The sequence below is a fragment of the Diceros bicornis genome, chromosome 36, assembly GCF_020826845.1.
Source record: "Diceros bicornis minor isolate mBicDic1 chromosome 36, mDicBic1.mat.cur, whole genome shotgun sequence".
Classification (NCBI taxonomy): domain Eukaryota; kingdom Metazoa; phylum Chordata; class Mammalia; order Perissodactyla; family Rhinocerotidae; genus Diceros; species Diceros bicornis.
The window spans coordinates 29033111-29050860 of NC_080775.1; the positions used below are offsets into that span (position 1 = coordinate 29033111).

The 17750-nt window shown below is 41.1% G+C and overlaps 1 protein-coding gene across 3 annotated transcripts in view; it reads left to right on the forward strand.

The window, feature by feature from the left end:
• SVIL (supervillin) overlaps positions 1 to 17750 on the forward strand; it is a 93857-nt gene that overhangs the window by 17871 nt on the left and 58236 nt on the right. Inside the window, exons 5-12 of one of the 3 annotated variants that reach the window (XM_058532717.1) lie at positions 7855 to 7935; positions 10138 to 11028; positions 11390 to 11560; positions 12233 to 12267; positions 13388 to 13449; positions 13756 to 13895; positions 15317 to 15412; positions 17277 to 17520. In XM_058532717.1, coding sequence (XP_058388700.1) covers positions 7855 to 7935; positions 10138 to 11028; positions 11390 to 11560; positions 12233 to 12267; positions 13388 to 13449; positions 13756 to 13895; positions 15317 to 15412; positions 17277 to 17520 — 1720 coding nt within the window. The remainder of the gene's footprint in view (positions 1 to 7854; positions 7936 to 10137; positions 11029 to 11389; positions 11561 to 12232; positions 12268 to 13387; positions 13450 to 13755; positions 13896 to 15316; positions 15413 to 17276; positions 17521 to 17750) is intronic. The other 2 variants (XM_058532714.1, XM_058532715.1) reach the window with 2 other exon arrangements.

Sequence of the window (17750 nt, forward strand, 5' to 3'; positions counted from 1 at the left end):
GCTTGGCATCAGGAGCCCTAATGTTATCAGTCTGGCTCTGGTTAATGATGGTTCTGCCAAAAGGGAAAAGAGGAGAAGGAGATCATGAATGAGGTGTCTCACAAATACAACCTCACGGCACCTCTTGTTGTAGGAAGAAGGACATTTTAGTGACCAACACCCTGCAACAAGGCTGACATACCCAGAAAAGGATTTTCGCAATTTTGTCCGGATTCCCCCAAGCATGGCGCCATGAATTTGGTATTATGCCAATCTGTAAGATTGGTGAGGAAGATCTCAATGAGAGTGTTACTTTAGTAGAAGTAGATACGAGAGGAGTAGATACCGTGTCTCAGTCGTTTTCAGATCTCCCTCCCTGCCACTGCCCAGCATCTAGCACATACCAGGTAGCTCAGTGTCATTTTTGAATGAATGTTCTGCTGCTTTCCATGTTTTCTTAAAGTGTCACCAAACTATAGCAATGCTACTTGAAATAGCCAATCTGCAGACTGTCGGTCAGTCCACAACCTATGATGGACTCGCACCTGCGTGTAAGTCGTGGGTCATTTCCTTCATCAAGAAAGTCACGCCGTGAACAAGATGTCAGCTGAATTAAACAACACGCTGAGTGATGTTGCTCATTTTCCTTCTGGTGCAAGGCTTTTTATCTCATCATGGACCAGTGACACCCATCAGCAGAACACACTTTGAGTGGCGCTTGTTTATACTGCAAGGCTCTTTTCACTTTGTCTGAGGTTGGAATTCTTGTATGTGGTCTTGAGTCAGTGTGCTCATAAATATTATTGAACTGTGAGTGGGAATCATGGTAAGCAAAAAAGGCTGATTCTATGCTGGCCTCATGACTAAGGCAGGGGTCCCTGGATTACTTTGTTTTAGGAGGAGTGGTTAGAATCCCAGCAGGAGACATGGAAATCCACTTGTAGCTGGGAGCTGGAAACTCATTCCACTTTGGGAGGCCCACCACATACTGTCCTCAGATTCCAGCACTTGCTCCAACAGTTCTGTCTGTCCGCATGTGCCTTCTGCCATCTCCCTTTCTTGGCTGAGGTCGCAGTGTTTAGGCATTCAGCGCTGAGATTAGCTCGGAGGGAGACTGGAAGAAATTGGTTATCTCACATATTTATCCTGCTTCTGCCCCAAGAAGTCTCTGCATTTCTGTCCTTTCATTACTCAAGAAGTCCTCACTCTATTTTCCAACAGTGTTGTATTTTTTAATTGAGGTATAATTTACGTCAAAATGCACATAATTTTAAGGATGCAGGTTGGAGGGCTTTGGGAAATGTATAACCATTACCCTAGGTGAGATAGAAAACGGTTCCATCACCGCTGTGCCTCTGTCCGCCAAAAGATTCTTGACTCCCTTTGTGAGGACCTGACTTAGCTGTTGTAGCCTGACAGTATCACTCACATACTCATTATGTTGTATAAACTAGTCCTTCCCACTGTTAATTTTTTACCAAGCCTTAATTATTAAAAATAGTTAAGCATAACATTAAGGAATGCTACATAAAATAACAGCATCCATGCAAGATTTAAAGAAATAAAGAGAAAAAATCCTGAGACATCATTGCCACGATTCGGATGTGGTCTCTTTTTTGTTCATATTTTTTAAAATTCACTTGCTTTTATACTACTTCAAAACAGTGCCCCCTAGGGCACCATTTTAAATTTTTTACTTTTATGAAATATTTTTGTACTGTTATGAAATGGTATCTTTTTTAATCTGAAATAATTTTGTACTTTTATGAAGTAAATTTTGTACTGTTATGAAATGATGTATTTTTAAATGCGAGTTTGGGCGTCCCTTAGCCACTGCACAGTATTATAATCAGGCTGTACTCTGTGGTGGAAAACTGGGTCTAAAGAACTTCCATTATGTTCCATAGTTTGGGGCTGCCTGTGAATTAGCCAGATGAGTTCTGTACTTTGATTCACCATTTTTGGGAGCCAAGGCATGCTTTTAATCAGCTTTCCAAAGGAAGAATTTGGCTTCCCAGCAATGTAAACACTTAAAGTGACCACTCTGAAATCTTCTCAGTTCTTTCCTCAGATTTCTCAGTCTCTTTGGGCTTTGGGGGAGAAAATTTGAAGGAAAGAAAGAAAAAAGATACAAAATAGGAATTGACTGTGTGTGGTCCACATTTTATTTATTTTTCATTTATTATTTACTTTTTTTGTTTTTAAAGAACAAAAAACGATATTTGAATTTAAGAATCCCATTATTTGCACTAAACGTCTATGTCAAAGTAAATTCCTTCACTGTGACTATTATCTAGGTCAATTATGAAGGTAGGCTGAATTAGTTTTTAGAAGTTTTTTTTAATATTATTTTTATTGAGATACAGTTTACACGCAGTAAAATTCACCCTTTTTAGTGTACAATTCTATAAACTTTGACAAGTAAGTAAAGTTGTGTAACTATCACTGCAACAAGATGTGGAACAGTTCCATCAGCCCAGAAGATTCTCTTGTGCAGCTTTTGATCGACGACCACCAAACACCACCAGGCCCTGCCAACCAGTAATCTGCTTTCTGCACTATAGCTTCAGATTTTTTAACATGTAAAATCAAATTCCTTGAATATTTTGTTTTTGTCAATTCGAAAGAAGTTATGTAAGATTTTGATAAAATTGTTCTTTAAAATCATAGGAGAAATGTTAATGTCGACTGTTTATAACGTTCTCAAGAAAGAAATCCATCTTAAGTGGTTATGATTTAAATTTACAAGGTAGTTTATACAGAGTTGATTTTTTGTGTGTGTGTGTGTGTGTGTGTGTGTGAGGAGGACCAGCCCTCAGCTAACATCCAATGCTAATCCTCCTCTTTTTTTTGCTGAGGAAGTCTGGCCCTGGGCCAACATCCGTGCCCATCTTCCTCTACTTTATATGGGACGCCACCACAGCACGGCTTAACAAGTGGTGCGTAGGTGCGTGCCCGGGATCCGAACCGGCGAACCCAGGGCTGCTGCAGCGGAGCGCACACTTAACCGCTTGTGCCAACGGGCTGGCCCCCCCAGAGTTGATTCTTAGTTTCAGACTTCGTAGTGAATACTCAGGACACAAGGAAGTCAGGTATGCGTGCCAAAATTATTTTCTCTGACGCTGGCATTACACGTGTCATAGCCAACACAGGAATATTTATTGGTGAACAGTTAATAGTTAGCTGTTGTGATGTTGAGTCTGCAAAGTGCCCATGAAAGTGGGAATTAGGTTTCATGAATTAGGTGTCATGTCACATTATCATTTTGTTGTGCTGGAGGAGGTGAGCCAGCTGAGAGATCAGTTCAGCTGAAATATTCCCTCAGTCCTCAGAGTATTTATAATTCCTCCCTCATAACATCCAGTATCATCTGTTCTGAGTTCATTCCTCTCGTGAATTTTCTCATTTCCAAATAGTTATTCTTACACTTGTCTTCTACTATAGATTGCTTTGGTGGGGGCAGGAGACAAGGTTTCACCCACCTTGCCATGTCTAGGCCCCAGCGTCCCCCTCCCACCCTCATCCCCACCTCACCTCAGCAGTGAGTGCCCTCTGAGCTAAATTATCTTCACTGCCGGACTCCTTTGATTTCATGTTGTACATTGGGAGAAACAGAGGAAGAAGGTGATTGGGTTTTGCAGGATTTACAGGTAACTGGGTGGCTCTCTGCTGGAGGTCAACAGGCACAGCTGAGAGCAACATCTGGTGAGGGTTGTGGGCGTGACCAGGAAGCCTTTGGTGGCTTCCTTGCTTAGCCCTCGAGCACGTGAACACTAACATCCCAACTACATCATTACTCACTCAAGCCAGGGAGGCATTACTCATTCAGTACTCATTCATTTTCCAGAATTCAGAAGCCTATAGTTCTGGAGGAGAAGACATAGGCTTGGGGGGTCCCACAGCATTGGGTTCAAACCCCATCCTTTCATTAACCAGCTTGTGGTCTTGGACAGTTAATTTTTTTTTTGCACCTTCCGTTCTTCATCTATGAAATGAAGATAAGAATACCTGGGGGAGCTGTTGTAGAGATTGTCATTCAACAGTTGATCCATTCCACAAAGATTTATTGAGACCTGCTATTTGCCACACACTGTTCTGAGTGCTGATGGTGCAACAGTCTCTTCTCTCAGGAAGCTTATATATCCTGGTGAGGGAAGAGAGACAAAAAACAAATAAATGTGTAACGAGACAGGTGTGATAAGTGATATGAAGAAAATTCAAGCAATTCAGTGAAGGTGAAAAGAGAACACTGGGGGTTGCTATTTGGTATAAAGTGGTTAGGAAAGTCTCTCTGCTAAGATAATAGTTGAGCAGAAACCTAATAAAGTGAGGCAGCATTCCTGGGAGAATGCATCTCAGGCAGAAATAGCCCCTGCAAAGGCCTGAGTAGATACTGTGTGGAGTGTCTGAGGCAGCCCCCAGTCACTAGGGAGGAAGGCGCATTGGGTTTGGGGCGGTGAGGTAAGGGTGAGGTTGGGAGAGAGGAGGGGTAGGCAGGTCGGGGAGCTGCCTGTAGCCCATGGTGAGGGCTTTGGGTTTTGCTCTCGATGCTGTGTGGAGCCATATAAGGGTTTCAAAAAGAGCGGTGACCAATCTGCCTTCCTGACTGCTAAGCTGAAAATGGGTTGTAGGTGGGCAAGGATGAAAACAGGTAGAGTAATTAGGAGGTCATCTCAATAGTCTAGGTGAGAGATGGTGGTGGCTTGAACTAGAAAGATAGCAGCAGAGGCAATGAGAAGAGGTTATGTTTAGAAGGTAACCAGTAGAATTTGATGGACTTAGATGTGGGGTATGAAAGAAACAGACGAGTCAATGGTGAATCTCAACTTTTTGGCCAGAGCAACCCAAAACAGGGAGTTGCCATTTGCTGAAATAGGGAAGATTCCAGTACAAGTTGAGTTTGGAGGGAAATCAAGAGTTCATTTTTTGGACATATGAAATTTAAGATGTCTGTCAGATGTCTAAATAGAAATGTCAAGTAGCCAGTTGCATCCAAGAGTCTGAGTTCAAAGGAGAGAAACATTGGAAGATCGTCAGCATGGAAGTGAAAGCTGCGTGAGATCATCAAGGCCTTGATTGTTGGTGGAGGAGGAAAGGAGACAGAGCTGTGGGGCCCCCAAGCTTTAGAGGTGCAGATGGTGAGGAGGAATCATCAAAAGTGGCTGATGAGTGAGACAGGAGGGAGTAATCACTTGTGTCAAACACTGCTAGTAGGTGAGTAAGAGAAGGACTGAGAAATGACCATATTCTGCTTCATAGCGGATATGAAGTGCCTGGGACAACCTTGTGAACAATAAGTGTTTAATTAAATTTAAGTGTCTTCCCACCCCCGTCTCTTTATTTTCTGGTTTTGATGGCAGAAAACTTCACCCAAATAAGTGCCTTAGCCAACCTCAAGGATCCTAAAAGCCTTACTTTGAGAAATACTGTTCTAAATCACTCCTGCTATAAATTTACTTAAGACAAACTCAGGCCCTCCTGGTGAGGCTGGACCCACGTTCCTTAAAATCACGTGACTTCTGAATTGGAACTCGATATGTATCATCTCTTTAAAATACAAAAACAGTAACTCATAAACTTGCAGCCGTATGTTGTCTATGAAGAAGAAAGAAGAGGAAGAGACCAGCATTTTGAAGGGCTTGCTGTGTTCTTGGCACGATGCCTTCACATATGTTTGTTTACTTCTCATTACATTTGTATTCATTATATATGAAAATTTTGAGTATTGTCTACCATGGTAGCAGTTATTTGTTTTTTTGGCTAGTTCCATACCTATGTTGCAATGAATAAATGGAGCCCAGCAAGTCCCCCAGTGTCTGTGTATGATTTTCATTTTGCAAATGCTGACTAGACATATTCTTAAACAAGCCTCTGGTAATTTTTTATGGTGATGCTGATCAGATTTTAGTCTTATCAATGAAGGTCATGTTCAGAAAGTTGTATAGCACTTCACAGTTTACAAAGTACTCTATTATACAAAGAGCATCTTAAAATAACTCTGTGAGGTAGGCATGTTAGTTACAGTCATGCGTCGCTTAACAACGAGGATACGTTCTGAGAAATGCGTCTTTAGGCAATCTCATCGTTGTGTGAACATCATAGAGTGTACTAACACAACCCTAGATGGTATGTGTTACCCTATGACACACCTAGGCTTTTTGGTACTAATCTTATGGGACCACCATCATATATGTGGTCCATTGTTGACCAAAACATCATTATGTGGTGCATGACTGTATATTAACTTGATGGTTTTCAAAAGCAAATATCCGTTGTTCCATCTTCTCTCGCTGTATCCTGTGCTACGTTGATTGCCTCCTTTCTTAGCTGCAGCTCATATGCTAAACTATTCCTATGTTTAAATAAGCGTTGAGAAATTAGACCCTTCATAGTTCGAAATAAAATGGCTTTCCACACATCTGGATTTTTTATTTGCTATAAGCTAAATAGCTGTACTGCTGGGGATAGGGAGGTGGGGTGATACATTTGGATGTAGAAAGATGGGGGGATGTTACTGGAGAAATAGGTCCAAGCCTAGACGGTGACAGACTTCAGTGGTCACAGCAAAATGTACAGTAGTGGTGACAGACAGGTGCCTGCCAGCTTGAACTAAAACTCAAACTAAAATGATTTTAGAAAATTAAGATAAGTTTATTATAATTATCATTCTATTCTTTTGGAAATTGTTTTCAGCTAAAATGTGCTTCCAGCGTGGTTTTGAAGAACTCTTGCAAATAGGTTGGTAAGGTTTTGAGCTGGTAAACATTTTAACTAGCGTGTAGAATTTCCATTTGTTCTTTCTACATTGTAAGAGGATACAGGTGCATAGCTTGACTATTCCTCCTGTGTCTTGTTTTCCATAGTTACCACAAGGTTTTCCTTGTCTATGGTTTTTCTCTAAAATATTTTCAGCCTGGCATAATTACTTTGTCACATTCGACCTTGCATTATATTCGATTGTGCGTTGAGAAATGAATGCGTAAGTCATATATTATCTTGCCTACCATGTTGTGAGTTTTTTAATGGCTGGGATGATGTCTGATTCCTCTTTGTTACTTCTCAGAGCATAGCTCAGTGCTTTGTACAGTCATGCGTTGCTTAAGGACAGTGATACCTCCTGAGAAATGTGTCGTTAGGTGATTTCGTTGTGCGAACATCATAGCAAACATCATTACACAAATCTAGATGGTACAGCCTACTACGCATCTAGGCTGTATGGTACTAATCTTATGGGACCACTGTTGTGTATGTGGTCAGTCGTTGACCACAACATTGTTATGCAGTGCATGACTGTACATAGTGGGAACTCAATAAACATTTGTTGAATGAGCCTGAAGTAGTATTGGTAATTGTCCTGTTGGTTGCATTATTCAGTGATAAATATAAAAGGAAAATGTTTAATAGCAGTTAAAGATATGATCTTAATGAATTTCTTTTTATTTCCTTTATTTTATATGTATTATTTTGCATGGACACTATGTTTATATTTGCCTGTTTACCAATGTGCCTTAACAAAACTTATGGACAATAAGTTGCCTTATATTTTTAATCCAACTTCTTACAAGAAAATTGTCTGGGCAGAGTGTGACTATAACAGACTCCTAAATACTTTCAAATTACTTGAAAAACACTTTATTTGGTGGCTTTAGACGTATTTATTTCTCTCTCTTGATTTTAGTAGTGAGCCAAATATTCTGGAAATTACATGAAATGAATATAAACCCCATGGCAAAATGTGCTTATACATTTTCAAAAGCCAGAATTATTCTTTACTTAACAAAAATCAGCCTGTAGTTTTTAGATTACAATTACATCTGTGTATATGTTGACATTTTAATAAAAAGTATCTGAAGTTGTGTTTCTTGTACGTGATAGTACAGGGAAACCCAAACATGAGTGGTTTCTCCAGAAAGATTCCGAAGGGGACACACCTTCGCTTATCAACTGGCCTTCCAGGTATATCCCAAGTTGAATCCCTTGGCTTATGTTGAGTGAGTGCTCTCTACCCACTGACCTGCCTTGCTGTTCCACACATTAGCCAGATGCTAACTCTCCTCCTTTTAATGGCTGTGCACTTGAAAGTCACACGTTCAGAAAGGGACCGCTGAAAGTTACTTTCTCCTCATTTGCTTTTCTCCTGCAATAGCCCTAATTCCTGCTAATAGTATTTCTCCTCACTCTTCTTTTTTCCTCTTGTTGAAAATCTTTTGATCACACCACTTGCCTTTCTCCTTTCTCATCAACTCTACTGCCAGGTAGGGGCGGGAGTGAGGACTGAACCGGCCCCTCTGGGTTCCTGTCCTTTGAGTCAGACTAACCAGCTGGTGTCCCATCTTGTCCACACGCCCCTCCACCCAGCACTTCTAGTCTCCTTCTTTTCATGTCTCCTCATCTCTAAACCAATAGTTAATTTTCAACAGTTATATTTAGGGCATGTGGTTTTAAAAGCAGACAAAAACCTCTATCATTTCATTTTTAAGGTTGGGGGCAGGGAGAGGCGGAAGCAGTAAGAATGAATAAGTCATTGGCAGGACAAAGCACCCATATATTGAGTTTCTAACAGTCACTTTGTTCTTGGCTGAGGACAACATTCAGATTGTCTCTGATTAGAAGGACACATTCCACAGGAGAACTTAAACCGCATTTCAGTCTTCTTTTGATTAACAAAGCTTATAAATATGAAAGCCTCCAACACTGGCTAGTCTCTGGGAAAAATAACAACTCAGAATGCTTTTTTTCCCCTGAACTGTTCATGATGACTGCCTTTTATGTGTGTCTTTGAGTTTTCTTTAATGAAATATGCATAGATATCCTTCATTTTACATGGAAAAACTTGCAGGAGTTTATATCAAATTTAGCAAGGTGCCTTTGACATTTAAGGAAAGAGTCTCTTTCAAAAATATATATCATAAATAATTGTTTTTGCTGACTAATCTCAAGAAAATGGATGGTTTACATTCTCTAAGAAATCACTTTTCCTATTCCAAAAGCATTTTTTACTTTTTAAAGATTATCCTGAGTCAGTAATCCACTCTTAAACAGCTTGAATGATTTCTCCTTTCTCGCCATATGGTATTTCAAAAAGTGAAAATAAGAACTAGCTAGCACTAAAATGTTTACTCTTTGCTAAGTGGTAAGCCATGTGCTTTGCAAACATCACATTTTGTCACTATTATTTCCATTTAAAAAGTAGAGCAACTGAGGCCGGTAAGTTGCCCGAGACCACACAGCTAGAACTGGCTGAGCCAGGCTTTGATCAGAGGTCTCTTGGGACCCCACAGCCGGAGCTCTTGGCTATTTTGCTAGTGCAGTAATAGAAAAAGGTCTGTAGCTTTTAAAATGGATTTCAGTTTTGCTCTCAGATATTTAAATAGCTCTAGAAACAACAGAGCAATCTCCTTTTTGATTAGTTTTCAACTAAGGGCCTAACAGCAATTCCAGAGGGGAGAAAATGTTCAGGTCATGAATTCTCTCAACAAATATCTTTCTCTAACATTCTTCTTGGTGCTACAATTGTTAGTGGTGATGATGTTCACATTGGTCACATGTCTTACAAATGAATGAATGTCATCTGCACTGCATGAAAAAGCTTGTGAATGTTTACTTGAGTGCTTGAAAAGAGGTGATTGTTGTGTCTTGAGCTCAATGAAAAAATAATCACGAATGCTCTTACATTTCCAGGAGACAGTGAAATTACATTTGGTCACTGGGTGTATATGTACCTGGAAACTACCCCCACAGCCCATATACAAGGCTAGTACGTGTGGAAAGCTTACCGATTCACAGCAACGGCCTCAGGGTGCCCTCCTGCATACTGTTGCTGTCTATTAGTGAATTTTCCTATGGCTTCTGGGTGGTCATTAAGTCAGAAGGCATCTATTGTCTCCCAGGATAGCATCCGACCCCTCTCGGCTTGGTGGAGGGTAGAGTTAGTTTTGTACCACACTGGCATAACGTATGCACACTCGGAAACTCAGCTCAAAATCATTCATCTAGCAAGCAGTGGGTTTCTGATATTAACCACCAAAAATGCTTTTTCACAAGTGCTTCTCTCTTTGGGTTGATTTCCATTCACTGGTAATCTGTGATCCACGTATGCTTTCTTTCCATTGACCAGTTACCTCACCATGCAACTTAAATCCTTTTTCTTTCTTAAAGAGTTAAAGTTAGAGAAAAATTGGTGAAAGAGGAGAGTGCTCGCAGCAGCCCTGAACTTGCCTCAGAGTCCTTAACTCAGAGGAGACATCAGCCAGCCCATTACCTGTCCTTTCAGTCAGAAAACTCGGCCTTTGATAGGGTCTCGAGCAAGGCAGCCAGCTCCGCACGACAGCCGATCCGTGGCTATGTCCAGCCGGCAGACCCCGTTCACACTGCCAAGCTGGTGACCTCAGAAACCCCAGAAAATGAATCTGAGTGCAGCTGGGGGGGATCAGCCACTCAGAATGTCCTACAGCCTCCCACCTTGAAGGTTCTAGAAGATGAGAGAAGAGATACCCCAGTTCTCCATATTTGTGAATCAAAAGCAGAAGAAGATGTGCTCTTCACCGAAGCTCTCGAGAAAAGCAAGAAAACACCTTTGGCTTTGGAGGATCGTGGGCTCGCTAGAAGCCACGAAGACCCCTCTAGAAATGAGGACTTTGGTAAGCCAGCTGTTAGCACAATCACCTTAGAACCTCAGAAGGAACTAGCAAGTCTGCCACACCCACCTCAAGCCCAGCACCAGCCCACTGAGAGAATCGGCAGGAGCGAAATGGTTTTGTATGTTCAGAGCGAGCCTGTGTCCCAGGATGCCAGGGTGACAGGTCACAAAAAGGAAGCATCCACGAGGAAGCACAAGGTCCTCACCCGCTCCCTGTCTGACTACACCGGCCCCCCTCAGCTCCAGGCCCTGAAATGTAAGGACCCGGCTTCAAAGCGAGAGCCAGAGCCGCAGAGTTCCAAAACGGAGGGGCTGCACACAGAAGTTGGCGTGCTGGACACAAAGGTCTCTGTCGCCCAGCTCCGAAATGCATTTCTGGAATCTGCCAGTGCCAGCAAGAAACCCGAACTGTAGGTGATGTTTCAAACGTCCTTCCGATGTGTCACTTGCACGTCCTTGGCAGAATTGTTCACTTCTCAACCTGTGTTGTGTCCCGCACTGAGTCGTATTAGCTTAGCTCACCAGTGTGTGCAGAGCAGACCATACAGGAAATGGCTCAAAACTACCATTCTGCTTCCGCCTACTAATGGGGAGCTCAGTACTGGGTCGCTAGAGTGTTCCACGTCCTTTACGTGCATGGTAGAGGCATGCAGTGGGATTGGCGGTGTCTGTGCCTTGACTCACTGAGATGCATAAACCTTTGCTTTGTTCTCTCTCTCTGTCTCCCCGTTTCTCTTCTGTATTCTCTCTCTCTCTCGATGATTCTAAAAGCCAACCACGGGTTGAGAGGTCAACCGAAGGAGTTGGCTTGCCTACCAGTGTGGAACGGGAGAGAGGGTCCCGGAAGCCAAGACGCTATTTTTCTCCTGGTGAAAGTAGAAAAACTTCTGAGAGATTTAGAACTCAACCTATAACCTCAGCAGAACGAAAGGAATCGGATAGGTAGGCATGCGTGTGCGTAGTTACGTAGTCTAGGAACGTAAAAGAAATCGTGCGGGATTTTTACCACAGCAGCGGTCCTGATGCTGTCTAAATGGGATGTGATGATTCCTTAATTCTTCTATCTAATCTATAAGGGTTATTTATTTGGCTGGTATAAATGTATTTTTAAATGCATTACATGACAACAGTATCACAGTACATGGTTTTAAATGGCATTCAGATGGTCAGAAGTAAGAAACGTTCTTTTTCTTCATTTAATGTTATTAATTTTTTATACCCTTGTTAAATTAGAATCCAAATTGAGTATTCACCAGATTTTACATATTCATTTTATAAATGTCTGCCTACTTCTTGTATTTGAGTTTTATATTATCATATGTTTATGCCTAGAAATGATAAGGTTTGTCTAAAAAATTATGAGGTGTGTTTAATAAGTCATACTTGATCCTGGTTTGTCTCCACAAGGTATGCACTTGGCTGGGTTGTGTGCACATGTACTCCAGCGTCCATTAACAACTGTATGTGCGTATTCACAACTAGAACTGCTACCAGGAGGATATTCTTTAAGAGAGTATAATTGCATTTTAATTTTACTTTTAATATGACGTTTTATTTGAATCTTCTCCCACCAGCTAATTTTTTGTTATTATTATTTGCTAATGTCTTTCCTAGGTCTACATCTACTTCAGAAATGCCAACTGCTGAGGGCAAGTATCTCTTTTCCTTTTTCTTCTTCTTTATCATCTCATCCAGATCAGATTTAAATAATAAGATTTTTGCTTTTTAAAAGAATGAGATTATGGTGCATATCAATTTCTTACTTTACTGCAGGTTTTCCTTCTGTGAACATAATAAAACCTAGTTGAGATTTTTGGATGAGCTTTCCCTTATTTTTGAGCGAGTTAGAGAATTGCAGAGTGAGCAATATTAAAACAACTGATTTGAACTGAAGAAGCAGATTTTTGTTGTTACTGTTGCTATTTAACAATTAAGAAGAGAAATTCCTTCCATAAAATCTATTTTTATTTTTATTTTTATTTTTATTTGCTGGGAAAGAGTTGCCCTGAGCTAACATCTGTTGCCAATCTTTCTGTCTCTCTTTTTTTGCCCTCCTCAAAGTCCCAGTACATAGTTGTATATTCTAGTTGTAGATCCTTCTAGTTCTTCTCTGTGAGCTGCCACCACAACATGGCTACTGACAGACGAGTGGTGTGGTTCCATGCCCAGGAACCAGACCTGGGCTGCTCAAGTGGAGCGTGCTGAACTTTAACCACTAGTTCATCAGGGCTGGTTCCATAAAATCTATTTTTAAATTTCAATTCGTTAACTATTATAGTAGAAAATTACTGTCCAGACAGAGTTTTGTTTGGTTGTGTTTTTTTTTTTTTGTGAGGAGGACCAGCCCTGAGCTAACATCCAATGCCGATCCTCCTCTTTTTTGCTGAGGAAGACTGGCCCTGGGCTAACATCCATGCCCATCTTCCTCCACTTTATATGGGACGCTGCCACAGCATGGCTTAACAAGCGGTGCTTTGGTGCGCACCCGGGATCCGAACCGGCGAACCCTGGGCCGCCACAGCGGAACGTGCGCACTTAACCGCTTGCGCCACCGGGCTGGCCCCTGTTTGGTTGTGTTTTAATTGCAATGGAACTTAGCACCTTTTAACTGAACAGAAGAATGGGCTCCCCACAAGGGGAAAGTATTGCCAATTGTAATTTTTAGTATATCTTTTCTTCTATTCGAAGAATTTCCGTGTCAGACTTGGGAACTTAACTTTACCCACGTTTTCTAATGATGTTCAGTTTTTATTTTGTGGTTTTTTACAGATGAAGAAAACGTAGATGAACGAGCCAAGCTGAGTGTGGCTGCCAAGAGGCTGCTTTTCAGGGTAAAGTGTGCTGAAATGCTTGGGGAAAAACCATCACCTCCTGAGGAGGGCTCCCACTGCTCCAGCCTGGTTCCCACACATGGGCCCCTGCAGCCCACCTCACTCCTGCCCACCTGTGGTTCCCTCCGAGCCCTTGGCTGGTGTGCCCACCAGCTGACACAGCACGAATGCACCTTCTGATAATGATTTGCGCCTCTCAGGGGCATCCCTCCTGTAGGTGCTGGAGGGGAGCAGAGTAGAGACATTCTGCTGCCCACATTTCCTTTCCTTGGATTTATAAGGATTCCACAATGTTTCTGATCTTAGGAAATGGAGAAGTCATTTGATGAGAAAAATGTTCCGAAGCGACGCTCAAGAAATGCGGCTGTGGAGCAGAGGCTGCGGCGTCTGCAGGACAGGTCCCACACCCAGCCCGTCACCACCGAGGAGGTGGTCATTGCGGCCACGTGAGTCTCCCTTGTGACCTGTTGGCCTTGGCTCTAATGTCGTCTTTTTAAAAAAAGATTTAAAGACTTTTAAATAAAAACGAGGTAGATTGGGAGATAGTTTAGTTAGAAGCCACAGAGAAGTTGGTGGTATTTAAGTTGGTGGTATTTAGGGATTTTCCTTACTGCGATCTCTCTGAACTTACTGAACAGGTAATGGGATATATTACCTGTTGTATCTCCTAGAAAAACGTAAAGAGGAATTAAAAAAATTTTTTTTTTGTCCGTGCATTTTTTTAATCTCTTAGAATGAAAAATTTAAAACATGAGAGCAGATGGAGTAATATAATGAACCCTCATGTACTCATCACCCAGTTTCAACAATTGTCAACTCCTGGCCAGTCTTGCTCTACCTGTATCCCCACCTACTTCCCCTCTCGTCCTGCATTATTTTCAAGCAAACTCCAGAGATCATTTCATCCATAAATATTTCAGTACATATCTCATAAAGATAAGGGTTCTTTTTATTGGTTTTTAAATAATCACCCAAAATTTTTTTAATTAATTGGAAGTTTGATTACTTTCCAAACTGTGGGAAGTCAGTTTTGAGCAGTATGTTCTAATATGTTCAGAATGAATTTCCAGAAGTAATTCATTCAGAGATCATTGCTTCAATCAAGTGAAAACTTTTATTAGTTTTTTAAAAATTATTTTTGTGCCGCCCCTGGACACACACACACACCCTCCCTGAAAAAATGAAGTTCATCTCATTCAGAGCATTGACATCCTAAGAGGCCTCCGTGTCATAGCCCACACCTGCTGTTAGATCAGCTGCCTTCACTTCCTTCCCCCAGTTGTTCCTCAACGTCTTGGTATATTTGTGGATAAGTACATCTTGTATTCATTAGGAAATCCTAGCAAAACAGTTTTTTTTTTTTTATTATTTAAATGGCTGTTGTAAAATAAGAAGCAACTACTCATGGGAGTGAAACAGTAAATATAAGCAAAAATTAGCACCTTATCAGGCTCGCTGAATCTACTTTGATGTGCTTATAGATTATATGAGGACACTGTTTTTTTTAAAAAATAGATTGAGAGCAATACTCTAAAACATGGATATAATCTACTGATTTGCTAGTGATTGATATTAGCTTTTTTTCAAGTTACGTTTTTAAACCAGGATATTTATTCTAAAGATGGGATAAATCCTTCCCAAGCTCTCAAAACCTATTCTTATTCCATTTATTTGGGTAGCCTCTGTCGCTTATTTCCTAAGTTTGTAATTGCTTTTCAAGTTCTTTTGTGATTTTCCTAAAGTAATTAGCAAATAATTTTGATAAATATTTGATTTAACGTTTCAGAATTGAAAACTATGCTTTCCTTAATGCCTCTTTTCTTCTCTCTCTTTATGAATGTTCCTTCTTTGGCAATTGCTTTTAAAGTGAACCTATCTCTGCTTCCTGCTCTGTGGCCACCCACCCCGTAATGACGAGACTTCCTAATCCCACTGTAGCTAAGAGCCCTGTACAGCCTGCCAGGTACTGGACAGAAACAGCTGCATATGGCACTGAGAACAAAGGTGCCAGACAGCTGATGCATCTTCAAATCTCGAATGCCTTTTGTTCGCTTGACAAACAAGCCAGTGCAATGAGTGGTTCCGGGAATGTACGGCATTTTGTTTTGTCATGGTGCAAGACATCATGTAGGCCTGCATGAGAAAACATCTCGTCTACCTGCTTACGTTATGTGTTGGAACTAGGATCACACTAACTCGGCTTATCCGTTTGTTCTGTTTCTGTTTTTCATAATCATGGTCATCCCTAAAAAAATGTCATTCTTCATCTAAAATACTAGCAATTAATAAAGATTAATAGAAAAATGGGGAGTTAACATGCATATTAAAATTCTGGTAATACCTAGATTTTTTTTAAACACTTGTAGACACAAATACATGTTAAAAACAATCCTACCGGGACCCAGCCCCGTGGCCGAGTGGTTCAAGTTCCACACACTCTGCTTTGGCGGCCTGGGTTCACAGGTTCGGATCCTGCGCTCAGACCTACTCCACTCATCAGCCATGCTATGGCAGTGTCCAACATACAAAATAGAGGAGAATTGGCACAGGTGTTAGCTCAGGGCTTATCTTCCTCAAGCAAGAAAAAAGAGGAAGATTGCCAATGGATGGTAGCTCAGAGCAAATCTTTCTCACCAAAAAAATAAAAATAAAAAAATAAATAAAAATCAATAGCATTAAAAAAAAACAAAAACAAAAAAACAATCCTACCTGTTTTTAATGTATAGAGACACAATGCTGTTATGTTTGGGGATTGGGACAGTAACAATTTAGTGTCTGAACTTAGATGTATTACTATTGGGTTTCAAAATTATGTTCTTAAAGCCTGTAAATGTCCCCTCTATTTGACTGTTATGGGCCAAACACAAAGGCTAAAAATAAGATTAAAAGAAGTCAAATGACAGTGCAGAAAGAAAGCTGGCACAGCCCAGAAGCCCGGATCTCTCCAGGGCAGTAGGGTGCCGTTGTCTTCCCCCTGGGCTGTGAGACCTCAGGAAACACTCTGAGATTCAGGTCGCCTATCTTACCATCCTCATTATACCGGGGACACTGACACTGCTCTTTTGTCTGGGGCAACTTGTGAAGTGGTGATTAATTGGAGTCAAGGCAGAATATACTTTTTATTGGATTTGCCAGTGGCACAAGGTATATTGTCTTAAACCTCCCAAGATTCCCAGTGACCAGGTACCTGGGAGCCTTCTCCTCTACCTGGAAGTAGGAGGGATTTATCAGGACCCTGACATTTTCTTCACTTGTCGGGTTACTGGGAATTACAGATTTAAGCACCTTTTAGAAAACTGGTAGAAACTAGGAGAGAAAAGGCTAGGCTGAAGGAGTGAAAGGATCTTTCAAATGAAACCATTTGTGTTTAGCCAGTGAAAAATCAAAACTGTGTGTTGTAGATGATGTTGTTGACAGAATGACTATATCATTCCCTAATTATTTACAATGAAAAGATCACCTCTGAGCCACATATTTAGATAAGGACTCCCTTTAGCCTTACTTATTGTTGATACTAACAATACAACTTCTCTCTCTAAGATAAGGTGTATCCAAGCCAGTTTCAATTCCTTAAATAGGAAATTCAATTTTTAGAAATAATTTAGAGCTAAAAATCTGCTTTTTGTGAAATTGATCAAGCTACGTCCCCAGCCTACTCTGCTCTTCACTGTCTTGTTAATAAACAGCTGCCTGCACCTGTCTTAAATTCCTGTAGGGAGAAGTAAGCCCTTTTCAGAATTAAGTGACACTTTGAAGAAAGTTAATATACAAAATTAGCCATGGGCTTTTGTTTGTTTTTATCTGTTACCGACTTTTCATCCCTTCAGATTACAGGCATCTGCTCACCAAAAGACTTTAGCCAGAGACCAGGCAAATGAGGGCAGAGATTCTACTGAACAAGGTGAACCTGATTCCTCCACTCTCAGCTTAGCCGAGAAGCTGGCCTTGTTTAACAAATTGTCCCAGCCAGTCTCAAAAGCTATTTCTACCCGAAACAGAATAGACATGAGACAGAGGAGAATGAATGCTCGCTATCAAACTCAGCCGGTCACGCTCGGAGAGGTCGAGCAGGTGGGTGCACTGTCATCTAATTCCAGTTTGTGGGTATGTTCATAAAATATAGGAGCGAAGTGTTGCTCTTAGGTTAAAGGTGATCTACCTGTGAACTGTGTTAACCTGTAGGTCACCTGGTAATAACTTCATTCCTAAGAAAGATAATCAGGCCAAGTATGTTTCTCTTTTCTTGTTTTCATAATTTGCTTACTGAAACCATCTGGGGTGAGTCCATTTTGGAGAGAAAA